This window comes from Schistocerca piceifrons, chromosome 4 (assembly GCF_021461385.2).
Source record: "Schistocerca piceifrons isolate TAMUIC-IGC-003096 chromosome 4, iqSchPice1.1, whole genome shotgun sequence".
NCBI classification, from domain to species: domain Eukaryota; kingdom Metazoa; phylum Arthropoda; class Insecta; order Orthoptera; family Acrididae; genus Schistocerca; species Schistocerca piceifrons.
The window spans coordinates 567,551,099-567,569,381 of NC_060141.1; the positions used below are offsets into that span (position 1 = coordinate 567,551,099).

Below are 18,283 nucleotides of genomic sequence, written 5' to 3' on the forward strand. Positions count from 1 at the left end.
CAACTAATATCAGCGCAAAATGATCAGTTTATAAACATCAACTACCTCAATTACTGTTGCCTAAATGACATGTTTTCTGATTAATAATTTCATATCCTGAAATCAACACTACACTACCCTGAATTATGCTAAGTGGTGAAATATAAGTAATTACAGAGGGAGCATGCACTCAGATTGGGCAAGAGCAAAGCAACTATCCCATCATTTGCTTTAGTGAGAGTGCAAGTTTTGCAAATGAACACAAACTAAAAACATGTGCCAGACTGTTGTTTCCTCTGTTTATGTGCCTATGTATTGCTCAATATCTCACCTATGTTTTACTCATATCACAATTAAATATTTACATAGTCATGAATCAATTAGATACTGAAGTTATCACGAGTTGGCTATCTAAAACCAAATGTACAAAAGCATTTGAAATGTATGACAGAAATTCACTACAGCTTTGAAGCCCAAATACATCCATACAAAAATAGTTTACTCAGTATTATCTACTTAGAGTATAAATTCCATCTCTGTGACTAAATGAAAGGCAGTTCGTTTAGCTGACAGATGTGTTTCGCTTTCCAGTCTGTGATATACAGATTACACATTCTAGCTCTAAATCAAATGAGTACAATCACAAATTTGCTATATTAAAACAAGTAGCTGTGACTAAAGATTAAAAAGCAAAAGATGTCAAAAACTTGCATAAGAAGTTAATTAAGAAGGTGATGGACAGTGTAGATGGAAAAAAAGAGTAGTTCTCCACACTGACAGTCAACATACAATTTGGCATACAGAGTTGTTCATAAAAAATACTCAAAGTCAGGCTTATACAAGATAAAATCTGGTGCCTGTCTGAAAGTTTATGCAGGCTTAATGAGCAGATTTTGTAAGTCAGCTTTAGAGAACATTATAAAGTAGGTAATAATAAAACAGCAGACATAAAAGAGGATGCATGGATCAACATCTTGATATTTATCACCATGTTCCTTAAGGATGCTATTTGAATGTACTTTAAAAGCTTGAACTTTTCACTAATTTAAAAATTGCCCACAACAGTTGTTAAATTAATAAAGAGGTTTTTTAAGTATTTTCTGGTCTTTCATGATGTCCCTTCTCCAAGCTTTTTGCCTTTTTCCTAAGTTGGGGTTCCTTTTTCTGATAGCTTGCATTGGGCTAATAGTAGCTTGATTCACCAGTTCTTTCTTACTGGATGTTCAGTGTAAACTTGTGATCGCCAGATACTAATTTGTTACTCACAGATTGTGCCTGCAGATGGGTGTCATCTATCTTCTAGTGCATGTCTAGATAATCTACACCAGTAGTCAAGTAATTTTTTATTATTTCTCACTTTGAGAAGACTTTTTCTTGAAAATCAATTTTACATTTGCGATTGAAGAGTTACCAACCTCATATTATTACACAGTCAACTATAGGTTTCCGTTTCAATAATAAGAGCACCAACATATTTGCACTTTGAGCATCTCTCTTGTCCTCCTCAGTTTCTTAGTATTTTACTACTCTTTTTTTCTTTCACTTTAATCAGAAAATCTAATGATATTTTGGTAATAAGTTGAAATTGGGAATGATACCACTATTGTGACCTGAGGCTGAAATGTAAGATCTCCCCCTTCGCCAATATGTTCACCAAGTTTCCCCTAAGAAAGCATTCCTACTCTGTACACCAAAATGTGACTGGAAACCAAACAACCTGCCTTCCATTTAGTCAAAAAGAAGGAATTTATATCCAAAGGAGGTGCCAATATTCTACTTCATCACTGTGCAATGACAAAAGCTACATAATGACAAGTTTATTCATGCTGGAATGTGCAGCATATGAACTGTGAAAATGTTAACACAATATCCCCACCACAGTTGCACTGTATTTTATTTATTTCGCTATGGCTAGTTCTGGGAATTGCCATTATCAAGCAGTGTATGCACCGACCATGTGTAAGACTTTAGAATGTAGATGGTACAGTCACCATGTCACGTAAATGCTTCACTAAGAATGGGTTTCTGCACTTAAACCTTGGTTACAAAGCCACTGAGTGCCAAGCCTGCTTGCAAGCCATAAAATTGCTCTTATGTTCAGGGACTTCTACACTCATGGATAGTTTGTGCATATTTCACTTCAGAACGAGCAGTAAAAATGAAATAAATAAAGAAGTTGTGCAGCTTGGGTACGGGTATGGTGTATCTTTCTCACAAATACTAAGCACAAGGAACACCCATTGAATAATCCTGGCAATCAATTAGGGCTGTTACAAGACCATGACAGGAAAAAAGAGAGAGTTAATGGCAACAGTACAACAACATTTTACAAGTGTGCGGTAAAATTAGCAACAAATGTTACAGCTTTTGCAGCAAGTGAAAAGAGAGCTATCATTAGTGCAAGGCAATAGTGAAATGATATTTTTTTACAAATGTACAAAAAGTAGTAACAAAAAGAGTTAAAAGAATCACCAGAGACAGTAATAGGACATGCAGAGTGCAAGAAGCTGTGTCACTATACATATAGCACAGTGCAATGTGATGGTATCTACCTGTTGAGTTTACTTGGCGTTGGACTTCTGACTTCATTGTAGACAGGCCTACTGTTGGAGAAACAACCATACATGGAACTGTACACAGAATATTTTTACATTTCAGTGTTTACAGAACATCACAGAATAATTCATTGTCACACTGCCCACATGGAAACACAAATATTGCAAGCAGGAAAACTGCAATGAACAAGCTATAGTCACTTATACACTATAAATATTGAAGGCATCACATAACAGTTGTAGAAGTAATAGACAGCCAAATTAGATATTTTTCAGAGGGATAAATTTCATAACTTATTACCAAGATTCATTAGATATTACCCAGAATTTCTGATAAAGACTGCAGAATTTCTTGACTCAAATTGATTATGTGTATTTGTATCTATTTTATCTAATACTGCATTAGTCTCTCAGACTGTTATATTCACTGTTTACAGAAAAAGTGAACTGCAAACAATGAAGAGTTAAAAATATTTTTAAAATGTAATAAAAATATTTCTTATAGTTGACAATTCTTGATTTATTTAGTCATCCCTGTGTTAAGAAACATAAAAATATTAAAATGTCAAAAACATAACTTCACAGGCTCAACACTTTAGCACTTTTACAACATGTATGCAGAAGCAGTAAGGACATACACAATGATCACAGCCACCTCTGTTGTGTTCACAACCACTGCCACATCAAGAAGTAGCACCTCTTGCAAGCTAGATAATTGTTAAGGGTTATCTGAAAAATAATGCCTAGTTCTGTCCCTTTAAACTTTCTGCGACAGTCATTATCTAAATCCCAAATGTAAAAGTAAAGCAGTCTGTGATTCAAGACATTGTGATCAACCTGTAGAAACACTTTAAATAGTTTCTACCAATATAACCTACTAACTCAAGTATGGGATGTGACTTTTGAATGGAAAAAAATTCTATTCTTTGAAACCAAGGTTTGTGCTGATTTGAGGCTTACAAGCTGAGAAGAGAGACTCATTATTCATTAGCACTGATGCATCAACACGCATGTACACAAGACTAACAAGAAATCTGGTGTACCCTACTGTTTGTTACATTGAGGAGTCGATCCTTTTTTCAAACTGTTCATATTTGAGTTCCCCTAATTCATAAAAATACTCTAAGCTAGGACTGGAAACTTCAGAGAACAGGAACTGTTGAACCACAATTAGCAAAAATATGGATCATCCTCAACACCATTTACCATGTATAGGAATCAGACAAAGAAATCTAAGGAAATCTATTTTGATAGCAAACGAATATTGAAATCCATGTGGTTTATCATACCAGACACAATTCCTTACATATAACGTCCTATAAACTGCCTTTTCCTTCATTATATTTTGGATAATTTTGTAATTCTTGAGGATGTCTCACAACATGTATGTTGAGTCTGCTTTGGTGATTTGTCACAAAAGATTAGATGTAAATCATAGCACATCATAACTGCCGTGGAACAGGTCACTTTCTCATATTGCACTGCTTACATCATATCCATTGCTTACATAAGTCTGCTCCAACATTTTGGGTTACTTTTTACCATATCAGTGGATATGTTGCTTTTCTATGTGATTCTTCTTTGAGTTTGTAACTAACATGACAGTCGCTTATTGCTTTCAAGTGGGACTTCATGAATTTAATATGATGCTTAGTAGCAAAACCCAAATCATAGCTGGAGTTATCATAGTGTGCTGGGTACTAAAACGGTTAATGGTTTAGCACCTGTCACTTGAACATTTAAGAAAAATCTGTGCAATAATATGAAGTTATGACATTTATTATATCCTGACAACAGGCATTATCTTAGGACAAATATTGTTAAGCTGTAGTGATTATTGAATTAATCAATCCATATATCAAAAATCATTTACTCCAACTATTTTCCCACTTTTGGTGGACACAAGAACTTACAGATCTGAAACTAGCACTTTTTATGACTGCAAGTCTGTCTGGCACCACTACATCTTAAGAAGTTTTCAGTCTATATTTGCTTGATGTTCCACATTAGAAATACGTCTCTTGTGGATAGTTACATTGGTTAAACTATCTAGTAAAACTAGATCATAGTGTTGAAAAAATTGACAGGAATCCTGGTCACAGACAATAGTAACACTTGTTTTCTGATTATTGTTAGTTAGTTCAAGTAGCACATAATGCTGAAAAGACAGACAAGAATCTTGCTCATACACAATGATCACATTTGTTTCATGACTATTGTGAATTTGTTTATACACTTTTAAAACACTACAATGAAGGGACATGATCTTATTAATGCTTCACTATATCAACTAATCAGCTAAAACACACACACACACACACACACACACACACACACAGAGAGAGAGAGAGAGAGAGAGAGAGAGAGCAGTTCAGCAGATTTAGAAAGAAACAGGAAGAGCTAGCAGAAGATTGAAGGAAGACAGCAGAGCAGGTGGGCAGGCTAAGAATGTGGGAGGAAGTGGTGTCAGGTACACAGGGTAACGACGCAATACCTGGGTACCAGAGTTAGTGAGGTGGGGCATGCAATGGTGATGTGGAGGCATGGGCTTGGAGGGTGAAAGGACAGAGACAGGAGAAACTGTTGGGTAGAGGGTGTGAAGTCAGTGGGTTAGCGGAGATTGAGGCCAGGAAGATTATGGGGGTGAAGGATGTCTTGCAAGGAGAGCTCCTGTTGACACAGTTTAGAAACACACTTGCTTGAGGGAAGGATCCAGATGGCATGAGTTGCGAAGCACCCATGTTGCGCTCAACAGTGTCACATACCTATTCCTCCAACCATGCCCAATCCTCCCCTCGTTGCCCAATATTGTTCCGGTCAGGAGCAAATGAATAATATCCCTTGCCAGAGCTTTGATTACCTATCATCACGCCCAAAAATGTGGTACATGCTATCCAAGCTCCTTCCCATCCCTCCTAAAGTAAAACTCTGTTGCCCAGTTCCCCACTCAACCGACACAACGTCCCAGTCCATTCCTATACCACTTCCATTCCAATCCCTTGCCGAATGGGTGCTACACCTGTGGAAGACACAGGTGCAAGACCTGCCACATCCTACTCCAGTCTTTTCAGTCATCAGTCTTCTGACAGGTTTGATGCAGCTCACCATGAATTCCTCAACTGTTCCAATCTCTTCATCCCAGAGTAGCACTTGCAACCTACGTCCTCAATTATTTGCTGGATTTATTCAAATCTCTATCTTCCTCTACAGTTTTTGCCCTTTACAGTTCCCTCTAGTACCATGCAAGTCATTCCCTGATGCCTTAACAGATGTGTCCTATCATCCAATCCCTTCTCCTTGTCAGTGCTTTCCACATATTCGTTCTTGGCCATCCACCCTTATTATTCCCTCTTGGCTCTTGTACATATTGTATATTACCCATCCCACCCTATAGCTTACCCCTATTTTTCTCCGAATTTTGAACATCTTGCACCATTTTACAGTGTTGAACACTTTTTCCAGGTCAACAAATCATATGAATGTGTCTTTATTTTTCTCTAGTCTTGCTTCCATTATAAACTGCAATGTCAGAATTGTCTCTCTGGTGGCTTTACCTTTCCTAAACTCAAACAGATCATCAACTAACACATTCTTAATTTTCTTTTCCATTCTTCTATACATTATTCTTGTAAGCAACAGCTGTTAAGCTGATTGTGAAATAATTCTTGCACTTGTCAGCTCTTGCAGTCTTCGAAATTGTGTGGATGATATTTTTCTGAAAATCAGATGGTATGTCCCAGACTCATACATTTGACACAACATTGTGAATAGTCATTTTGTTGCCACTTCTCCCAATGATTTTAGAAATTCTGATGGAATGTTATTTATTCCTTCTGCTTTAGTCAATCTTAAGTTCTCCAAAGCTCTCTTAAATTATGACTCTAATACTTGATCCCCTGTCTCTTCTAAATCGACTCCTGTTCCTTCTTCTACCACATCAGGCAACTCTTCCCCCTTATAGAGGCCTTCAGTGTACTCTTTCCACCTATCTGCTCTCTCCTCTGCATTTAATAGTGCAATTGCTATTGCACTCTTACTGTTACCACCCGTGTCTTTAATTTCACCAAAGGTTGTTTTCACTTTCTTGTATGCTGAGCCAGTACTTCCGACAATCATTTCTTTTTTAATTTATTCTCATTTTTCATGCAGCCATTTCATCTTAGCCTCCCTGCATTTCATATTTATTTCATTCCTCAGCAACTTGTATTTCTTTATTCCTGAATTTCGCTGAACATTTTTGTACTTTCTTCTTTCATCGATCAACTGAAGTATTTCTTCTGTTACCCATGGTTTCTTTGAGGTAACCTTCTTTGTACCTTGTTTTTCTTTCCAACTTCCATGATTGCCCTGTTTAGAGATGTCCATTCCTCTTCAGCTGTACTGCATACCGAGCAGTTCTTTATTCTGTATCTGTAGCCTTAGAGAACTTCAAGCATAAATCGTCATTCCTTAGCACTTCTGCATCCCACTTCTTTACGTATTGATTCTTCTTGACTAATCTTCTAAACTTCAGCCTACTCTACATCGCTACTACATTGTGATCTGAGTCTATATCTGCTCCTGGGTATGTATTACAATCCAGTATCTGATTTTGGAATCTCTGTCTGACCATGATGTGATCTAACTGAAATCTTCCCATATCATTCGGCCTTTTCCAAGTATACCTTCTCCTCTTGAAATTCTTGAACAGAATATTTGCTGTTACTAGCTGAAATTTATTACAGAACACCATCAGTCTTTCTTCTCTCTCATTCCTTGCCCCAAGCCCATATTCTCCTGTAACCTTTTCTTCTATTCCTTTCCCTATAACAGCATTTGAGTCCCACAAGAATATTATATTTTCATTTCCATTTACATACTGTATTACCCATTCAATATCCTCATATACTTGCTCTATCCCTTCTTCTTCAGCTTATGATGCTGACACGTATACCTGAACTATCATTGTCGGTGTTGGTTTGTTGTCAATTCTGATAAGAACAACGCTGTCACTGACCTGTTCACAGTAACAAATTCTCTGCCCTACCTTCCTATTTGTAACAAATCCTACTCCCATTATACCATTTTCTGCTGCTGTTGTTATTACCCTATATTCAGCTGACCAGACATCCTTGTCTCTCTTTCCAATTCACTTCACCGACCCCTACTATATTTAGATTGACCCTTCGCATTTCCCTTTTCAGATTTTCTAACTTCCCTACCATGTTCAAGCTTCTGATGTTCCATGCCCCAACTCGTCGAATTTTATCCTTTCGTTGGTTATTCAACATTTTTTCTCATGGTCACCTCCCAAAGATCTATTCTGGAATCTTTTGCCAATGGAGAGATCATCATGACACTTTTTCAGTTACAGACCACATGTTCTTCGGATACACATTATGCATCTTTAATGCAGTGGTTTCCGTTATCTTGTGCCTCCTCATGCTTTTGATCAGATATCAGATGACAGCACCACATCAGGACCTGCGTGCACCGCTAATGGTCAGCATCACCTCAACTCACCAATCAAGAAACTAACTTCATATAACCTTGGAGCAGAGAGCATGCTATCTCATTGCATTATTTTATTTTGTTGCAGTAACTTGGACTCCACTCTTGCGGTGAACTGTGATTTGTATCGTGTACTCGACTTAGCTTGTATCCTGACTTGTATGAAATACTGTAACTGTGTTCACATTAAAATGTTTAGAACTTTGTGTACATTCTTATTTCTGTCTGGAATTACTACACAAGTGGCAACAACAGCAGTTGAGCTTTCATGTTTGTTTCTGGCCAATTTGACAATGACAACTGGTGCACACGTGGAGGTGGTGCTTCAACGTTTACTCCAGCAGAAGCTGGAATTCCACTGGCATTTGGAATTGCAACTGCAGGGACACATGGCGATGTTGGACAGGCTACTGAGCAGACTGCTCGCAAAGCCACAGCAACTGCCAGCCCATCTGCCTCCCTTCCCCACCTTATGACGAGTCTGTCGAGGGCAGGGAGGTGTACAAGAAGCATTTATAGCATCACTTTGCCATCTGCTTCAGGAACCCTTTTTTCTCTCATGTCAAGAAATGTGTCCCTTACTGACAGCTTATTACCACCAATCTGCTCATGTTATTTCCTCAAGGGCTGAGTTTAACAGTGAAGGCAGCAGCCCATGAATTGTATCATGCTTGGGTTGCCGAGTTGCAGGGTCTCAGTCAAAAGTGCCGCTTTGTTACCTCTCACAAGGAATCCCATGACTGTGAGGTCACAAGTTCAGCCTTTAGTAAGGCTCATTTGAAAGTGTTGTGCTAATGATTAGGACAGGAAAAATATTAGCTGCTAATGACTCACCATGTGCATACAGGAAGGTGACAGAAAATGAGTGTCTGTGAGGTGGAGAGATCAACCTTCTATGGAATGTATGTGTTACACTTCACAAAATGGACATTGTCTACATTCAAGAAATGCTCAAAACAAACCATTAACTTACACCATGAACACTGAATGAAAAATAGGATGCTACAGTGATCCAAAGGTTCACATTATCAAGACTGAAGACAAACTCCTTGGGAGTTACAAACCATGCAGGGTGTTCAGCTATGTATCCACTCTTAGTAAATGCATATAGAATCATACTCATGTAAGGGGCTGATGAGAACTGATGGCCTGTGATGGCTTGTAACTAAATGAGAAATAGTCTGTCATGGACAGAAACTTGGTATCCTTTTAGGTGTACCTGTAACTGTATGATAGTATATCTTATAGGCACAGAGAAAACAAACATCCAGGGCCTGAATTTGTCCAGTGATTATAGGTGGTATAAATTGTAATCTCACATTTCAGGAGGGACAGTTTGCTCTAAAGGAGTACGAATTTTATACACATTCCAGGAAACACGCAAAGGCAAGTTATTTTGATGAGCTATTGGCCAAAAGCAGTTGTAGATCTCTTATGCTCACTTTTCCACTCTCACTAGCTGTGACAAAATCTTCCCTACTGTTCTTGCAAGGTCATGCACACAAGAGACAATCATAGGGGGCAGAGCACTTCCACCTACCAAAACTTTGCTTACTACTTCCAAAAACAAATTTCTATCTTAAGAATCAAATCACTCTGCAAACAGACTAACAATGATTACAAATTTTGAAGGAATGTTGTATGTGGTCCAAGAGCAGTTCAGAATGGAAGCAAATAAGGAGTACCTGTTAAATTTATTCACACCATATTCATTAACTGAATTTTCCATCAGTACTCAGCAGAACACGGTAACTAAATTAAACAGGAATTTGGATAAAAAGAAATTTCGTTTCAGAAGACAGTGATTGACTTTTTATAAGGTTGTGTTTATTTCTTGACACAATCGCTTCATTATGGCACAATCATAGGCCGTGTCTGTCACAATAGCCACCTCCAGATGTCAAAAGTGCCGCTATCATACACAAAATATTTCCCTTTAAAAGACTCTTCAGCTTTAAAAAAGCAAGATGGTAGAGTTTTAAAGAAGAACTGGACCAAGAAATTGTGCTGTTGGAACATTGTATCAATTTGTCCGTTAACTTTGTTCTTCCAGTAAAAAAAATATACAGGAAATACAGGCTGAGGGCCAGCAGGACTGAATAGATTGTGGACCTTGAAGGAGGATCTAAAGAACTTCTAGAGCAGTATCAATCAATGTTCAATGATGATCCTTTCTCAGAAAACAGTATTCAAACAGGTGAAGAGTTTCTAAAAGCAGTATCAACAATGTGAATGGAAAGATGGTCTAAACTGAGACGAAGCAAAATAACTGGTGAGCTTGGAAGTTAGTAAAAAGTATCTGCAACAAACCTGTAACTCCAGAACCTGATCTCATTGGGATACCTACTGACAGAAGAGAAAATACTATCTAAAGTGAAAATTCAACATGATATGAGTAATGAAGTGGACATCTTTGCCAGACCATTCAGTATTGAAAAGTTAAGATGATTGACCCACCAAGTGCAGAGCTGGCTTGCATGATATCCACACTGAACAAATAAAGCATTTTGGGCTTGCTGCCCTAAAATTGAGTGTATAGTTAATTGACAGTGGTATCACTATCATGCACATTCTCTGGAGAAAACCCAAGGTGATAGCCCCTCTAAAACCAGGGAAAGAACCTAAGGATTCACAAAACTTCAGGCCTGTGTCTTGTCTTCATCATGTCCACCATGCATTTGAAAGTATGGTCCATGACAGAATTTTTGGCTCAACAGAGACGAAAGTCATAACAGAACTAACAGAATCTATGCCTCATATGTCATGTTGTGGCCAAATACTCCATCTCACCCAACACAAAAAGATGGCTTGAAATGGAACCCGATAACTGGAGTCACTTTTATAGACCTCTCAGCTGTCTATGAGATTGTCAGGCAGCAACAGCTGCTCATTAAAATTTATAACATGACTGAGGACTTCCGGATGACAAAATTTGTGGAATGTCTCCCGCAAAACAGTTGTTTTTATGTGGCACTACATGAGAGGAATAGCTGCGAGAGAAAGCAAAAGAATGGCCTACTTCCAGGCCGTGTTCTGTCACTAATTTTATATAACAACCATACAAATGACCAGCCTATAAACACTGATACGAGACAGTTTATATACGCCAATGATACTGCCATGACTGCACAAAGAAAATCATTTGAGGAAGTGGAAGGGAAACTTATGTAGGCTCCTGAAGACTTAGTTACCTACTATAGAGAACATTTCCCCAAGCCAAATCACTGTAAAACTCTGGCATGTGCCTTCAACCTCAGAAATAAAGACACACATAGGCAACTGAAAGTAATGTGGCAGGATCAGGAGTTGAACCATGATGACTTATCAACATGTTTGGGTATCCAACTTCACAGGACTCTCGAAATTTCAGATGCATGGTCAAAACGTTAAGGGAAAAGTACGTGTGAGGAATAATATCATCCAAAAACCAACCAGCATCAAATGAGGAGTTCAGTTTCAGAATAATGGCACTTGCACTACGTTTCTCTGCACCAGAGCATGCAGAAGCTGCATGGTACAACTCTGCACACACCAAATACATCATATACATCTATGTGCCAATAATGAGACTGTGTGCATAGTTATCTGGCTGTCTAAAACCAATGCCAGTTCAACAATTTCACCCCATTGTCAGCATAGCTCCAGCCACAATCAGAAGGAAAGTTGCAGCTGAGTTCAAAAGGAGAAAACAGCCTGATGATCACAGACACCCGCTATACAGCAACCAAATACAGCACAGATGATTAAAGTCCCAGTGATGTTTTATGTGAATAACCAATTCCTTAGATGAATCAAATGAAATATAGTGAGAATATTTATGGCAAACATGTATTAATCAGACACTAATAAATCCCAAGGAACATTTGGCTGCTGGGAATCACCCACCATTTCCAGCCTGGATGGCACTTAACTGCTTACAAACTGGTATCACATGGTACAGAACCAACCTGAGGAAATGGGGGTATGAAGAGAGTGACTCTTGTGAGTCTGGTGTAACACAGGATCATCAACATCTATCAATATACCCAAAAATAGGTAAAATTTGCACAGTGATAGACTTTATCATAGCACATGACAAAGCCATTCATGTGGCTGATTACTGCAAATATGCAGTGTAGCTGGTGACCCAGATATGTAAAGTAAGTAAGTAAAAGCGGCATTTTGTGAACATGTTCATGTGTTATCAAACTGACAAATGGTCAGTTTGACTATCTATGAACATGTGTTCACCAAATACTGCTTTTAGCATCTGAAGATCACCACTGTGATCAAAATTGGTTACGATTGTGTCATAAAATGGTTTCTTATTTAATATGATTATATTATATTACTTTATCTCAATGGGCATGGAAACAAATTCTTGAAAACTGCCACTAGTATGGTCAGTAAAAAGACCCTATTTTCTCATATATTTTCTCCTGAACTCTCACGCTGTTGAACAGACATAGATGTACTTTGTCATTTGGTGTATGTGTATCAAAACAGTGTTACTGCAAGTCCACCAAGGTGCTCCTAGTCTACATCTGGACACAAGTGTCAATGGGTAAAATATGACCAGTATAGAGAACTACTTTAAACATTGCTGAGATCTGAAGACTGTAATATCACACAGCTGTAGAAGTCTATAAGTCAATAACAACAATAGTTAGAAATAAAAGCTTGAGTTGATTTAAAAATAGATGATATACATGAATCAATGAAACATAGTAAAATGTCCAAGACAGTTATATGAAATAGCTTAAGGTTAAAACACTATTATGCCACATAATCATTACGTTTATAATCTTATGTCATTTTCCTTTCCCCATTCATCTTAAAGCCATTTCAGGCATGAAATTCTGTTAATTTGCAAACCTCTTTACATACTCTAGTGTCCAAAATTGAAGCATAACCAGGAAAATTAAAAAAGAAAGGTATAGTAAGTGACCACTGGATAGCAGTCAATATTTACCCTTATCTGGAACCGTGCTTTGTGTATAGAAAAGGAGAAGATTCTGCTTTGAATAAACATTTGATCCAAGGACAACAAAAAGCAGTTCATAAGGACCAATGGGTGTCAGGCATGGTTGCACTTCTACTGAGAGCAGCACAATGCTGTAGAGATTCTATATGGATTTTGCTTTGTGAAATAGAATCATTGCACACCCTGAAGCTATCAGACGCACATTTAAGTCTCAGTAGTAGTAGTGGTAGTAGCAGATGAAGAAAAAGAAGAAGACGAAGAAGAGAAGAGAGTGAGCACAAAGTGTTATTTCAAGATTTTGGTGATAGTTTTGAGATACAGGAAATGTTCCCCAGAGGCAAGGTTGACCAAGGAAGGATTAGGCTACAACACAGCCAATATCTGATGTTTTGAATACAATTTTCAGCAGAGTTTACAGCCGAGATAGCAGTGAAGTGCAGTTTTTCCAAAAAAGTGTGTACTGGTCCATGTGCCTGATGTTCAGCAGCAGGTGTCCCCTCCACAGGAGTGCAGAGACAAAATCGTTCAATTTAAAAGTAGTACATTCAGAAATATTCTTGAATGAATAGAGTAACAAGCTCTTTAAGATGAATTCTGTTCTGGTTTTGCAGAATGATCCTTGTGGTACATCTTGAGAGGTAGTGGTAGCCAATAAAATCACATTAACAATGTGGAAAGTTACCATTTTGGTAATGTTGGGGCCCTAGCATGGGGAAGCATCATGCTGGATGTCTGTTTGAAGTTTGACATCTTGAGGAATACCTTTAATGCTCAGAGGAGTAGGTATGAGGTACTGCAACCAAATGTATGACTTATCAGCAGTGCAAGTAGTCCATACTTCCTTCTCATGATCAGTCAGGACTCTCCGGCTTGAGCTGCAGTGGAGGATATTTTTAACATATATATGATGACCAAGGTTGTGAGGAGTTCAAAAGGTCTGTTGTGGTTCTATAGCTACACTAAGTGATCAAAAGTATCCGGACACCTGGCAGAAAATGACTTACAAGTTTGTGGCATTCTCCACCAGTAACGCTGGAATTCAATGTGGTGTTGGTCCACCCTTAGTCTTCATGACAGCTTCCACTCTCACAGGTGTATGTTCAATCAGATGCCGGAAGGTTTCTTGGGGAACGGCAGCCCATTCTTCATGGAGTGCTAAACTGAGGAGAGGTATCAATATTGGTCGGTGAGGCCTGGCATGAAGTCAGCGTTCCAAAAAAGCCCAAAGGTCTTCTATAAGATTCAGGTCAGGACTGTGTGCAGGCCAGTCCATTACAGGGATGTTATTGTCATATAACCACTCTGCCACAGGTCATGCATTATGCAAAGCTGCTCAATCATGTTGAAAGATGCAACTGCCACCCTGGAATAGCTCTTCAACAGTGGGAAGCGAGAAAGTGCTTAAACATCAATGAAGGCCTGTGCTGTGATAGTGCCAAGCAAAACAACAAGGGGTGCAAGTCCCTTCCATGAAAAATGTGACCACACCATAACACCATTGCCTCTGAATTTTACTGTTGGCACTACGCACACTGGCAGATGATGTTCACCGGGCATTCGCAATACCCACACCCTGCCATCAGATCACTACATTGTGTACCAAGATTCGTCACTCCACACAATGTTTTTCCACTGTTCAATCGTCCAATATTTATGCTCCTTACACCAAGCAAGACATCGTTTGGCATTTACTGGTGTGATGTGTGGCTTATCAGCAGCTGCTCAACATGAAATCCAAGTTTTCTCACCTCCCACCCAACTGTCATAGTACTTGCAGTGGATCCTGATGCAGTTTGGAATTCCTCTTCCACTGTTGGCAGTCTCTGCCAGCCAACAGACGAGGTCGGCCTGTACGCTTTTGTGCTGTATGTGTCCCTTCAAGTTTCCACTTCACTATCACATTGGAAACAGTGGACCTAGGGATGTTTAGGAGTGTGGAAGTCTCATGTACAGATGTATGACACAAGTGACACCCAATCACGTGACCACGTTCGAAGTCTGAGTTCCGCGGAGCACCCCATTCTCCTCTCTCACAATGTCTAAAGACCACTGAGGTCACTGATATGGAGTACCTGGGAGTAGGTGGCAGCACAATGCACCTAATACAAAAAACATATGTCTTTGAGGGTGTCTGGATACTTTTGATCACATAGTGTATGTCGGTAAGTTGCTACAAAGGCAAAGAGTGCTTCATTACTAGTTTAAATGAAACAAAAGTCTTGTTGACATCAGAAGTTGAACGAAGCCCAGATGAATAAAAAGGAATTAATGCAAGAAGCATTCAGTTAATTGAATTTAAAAAAAAAAAAAAGAAAGAAGCAGAAAGATCTATCAGTTTACCAAAAATTTGAGAAGATGTGCATCTAACTCCAAAGGCACACTCTACAATAGATGTGCAGAACAGAGGTTTGTTGGGAAAGACATTATCTGGTTTAGCGATTTTTAAAAAAAATTATGCTTTGTTTTCACAGCTCTTTTAATTACTTTAATTGGACACTGTTGTATGCTGTAGTCTTTTGATTAAGACTTACCTTGTTGCTCTCATTTCATGCATATATTTAAGTTACAGACACTAGTGTAGTTGTATCCATTACTCCCTCATAGCAACATATACACCATAATTTTGTCCATAATTAATGTATCTACAGAACTAAAAATTTGCCTCACTGAGATAAAGAAACCTACCTCGCAGCAGATGGTTGAGGCATATCCTCAATCTGTTCATTTGTTTCCTGAGCCAGTCTGAGTGCCAGCTCATGGTCTCTCTTTTCTTGCTCTAACTGTTCACGGTACTTTGCATCTTCCAAAGCTTCTTTTTCCAGTTGCTTCTGCAAATATATTTATTTTAAGTAGTTAATAATGGAACTATAATTTAGTCAGTAAATTGAGTTTTCACAAGAATTGGCTTTTGTATCAACTACAAAAGGTATAACATTCATCAGTTTCCATATCACTACAGACATGAATCTCACAAACAATAACTGGTAAAATTTTCTAGGTAGTTGGAATAACAACAATAAGAATTTTGCAGGTGCGAACTCTCCCTGCAATATATCCTTTTTTCCTGTTACACCCTGGCCTCAATCTTCACTAATCCCTGTCCTTTACCCACCTATCTCCTTCACTGCTCCCACTCCAGCACTGAATAGCCTTCTGTTCCACTAATGCATCCAATAGTTCCTCCTCTCCTCCACTACTTCCACCCTTTTCTGCCGCCCCCCCCCCCCCCTCATGCCACCCAACTGCACCAAGATGCCATACCCTGTCGCCGCCATGTAGGTGCATGCTCCTACAAGCAACACACCCTCCCCCATCCCTACCCTGCTTTTCCTCCCCCTCCCCACCCCAGCCACATCCTTAACCCCTCCATACATGGAATGCTTCTCCCATCAGGTGCAGCTGCTCCAGTCTAGCCTCAGTGACCAGAGTTAGTGGTCCTGCATGTGATAGATTGTTCTTGCATGAATGGGTGTGTTTTCTACCTTAGAAGAAGGCCTTTTGGCTGGAAGCTTAAATGTGAAGCAGTCTTTTTGTTGTGTCTGTCTGCAACTCAACAGCTCCTCTATTGGTGAGTAGCAATGTATACTGCCACTAAGCCATCCTGGGTTGCCAATATGAAATAGATATATTACTACTCACCACACAGAGGCGGCACTGAGAACCAAAAAGGCATGTACAAAAAAAGTCTGTTAGATACTATCAGCTTGGACTAATTCCTTTAGTCAGATGTAGTGAAACACACACACACACACACACACGGCCACTGTCATCTCCAGATGGTAATGTACACGATAACTAACAACATACTCTTACAAATGGCTGGCAATAGATTTATCACACTTGACAAACTTTTTAGATTTCAGTTTCAACTCGGACACAACTGACTTAATGTTGAGCATAATTATTGTCTTTTTCTGTCCCTGTGCCCACCAAGAAAACCAAATTCCTTTTCCTGCAATTAGTTGCAGAGGGGTCTCCTAGGGGATTCTTAAAAATCCATTGGGAGATGGCACTTTAAGCAGACAAGAAATAGTAATGGTGCTTTTAGCATCTCTAAATTCAGTTTCTAACAGCAATGGATCTTTACTCCAATTTCCTCAATGTGTATAAGAAGTAATAAAGAATCAGTTGATTTTCTGCCACCTAAAGGAAACGTATGTACAGAAAAATATCTGCAACTGTTTCTTCAGTACTAAAATAAAAATATAGAGGAATTCTTTACAAATGTATTATATGGCTGTTACTAATTATGTTTTGTAATTCTCTATGTGAAAGACAAACATTTTTTTTCTTCTTCAAAGCATAAAGCAGTATTAATTTGATTAACACTTGATAAAGAGATGACAGGTAATTCACAGAAAATGTTACACTAAAGAATGAAAATTTAACTTCTTTTAGCACTCACCTGAAGTGCTGCAGCAGCTCTCCTGTCTTCCTCCTCTTGTTTTTTCCTTGCTTCTTCCTCAGCCTTTCTCCTAGCTTCCATTTCAGCCTTTCTGAAAATTTCAGTGAAATCAAGAGTGTAATGCTTAAATTCCATACTACAACAAAATGTAATAAAGTTTCTTAGCCCTTACGACAATTATTATTGGTAAAAAATATAAGGTAGATTTAATTATTTCAAATACATGCATTACACATTCTCCCAAAAACATTACAATTATACATACATATAAGGTGACATCAGGCACACACATACAAATAAAAAAACAGCCTACAATTTGGAAACAGAGGTTTCTTCACACAGATGAAGTGTTTTACAGTAATATTTGATTGTACTTTCATTTTGTAAATCCATTCTTTACCATTGTTTTCATAATGTTTCCAGAGTACCACTCTACTGAGGAATAGCAGTTATAAAATAAAAGACATGACAAAGTGGGATTCGATGATGAGAAGTGTGGCTGTTGGAAACAACATGCTGTTGTGCCTATACAGTAATCATGGGTGCAGAAAACAGTTAATATAAACTTTCAATGAAGTGTAACAAATACAGGTAAACATGCTCAAGGGAAGAAGCAGCTTAAAATTGCATTAATAATTAACTATCATTAAACTACTACAAATCATGTGTAATTTTTCAAGGTAATGTTGGTATAACAAAACCAAAAGAAAAGCTGGTACTTTTAAAGAAAATGTTGCTTCCTCAGTTATGATAAACAGTTGCCATTTATCTCACACTATTAGCTTAGCATCAAAAGGATTATATTGATATTTATCACATAAAAGTTACACCTACATTTTTAGCAAATGATGCACAATGAAAACAAAAATTACAATTGTTTCATTGTTAGCA

At 38.3% G+C, this 18,283-nt stretch overlaps 1 protein-coding gene across 4 annotated transcripts in view; it reads right to left on the minus strand.

Annotated features, from left to right (window-relative positions):
• The window catches only part of LOC124796453 (myosin heavy chain 95F), a 395,608-nt gene that overhangs the window by 26,303 nt on the left and 351,022 nt on the right, over positions 1–18,283 (minus strand). For 2 of the 4 annotated variants that reach the window (XM_047260671.1, XM_047260672.1), the window contains exons 20-22: positions 17,393–17,483; positions 15,673–15,815; positions 2,532–2,582 (exon numbers count right to left, since the gene is read on the minus strand). In XM_047260671.1, coding sequence (XP_047116627.1) covers positions 2,532–2,582; positions 15,673–15,815; positions 17,393–17,483 — 285 coding nt within the window. The remainder of the gene's footprint in view (positions 1–2,531; positions 2,583–15,672; positions 15,816–17,392; positions 17,484–18,283) is intronic. The other 2 variants (XM_047260673.1, XM_047260674.1) reach the window with 2 other exon arrangements.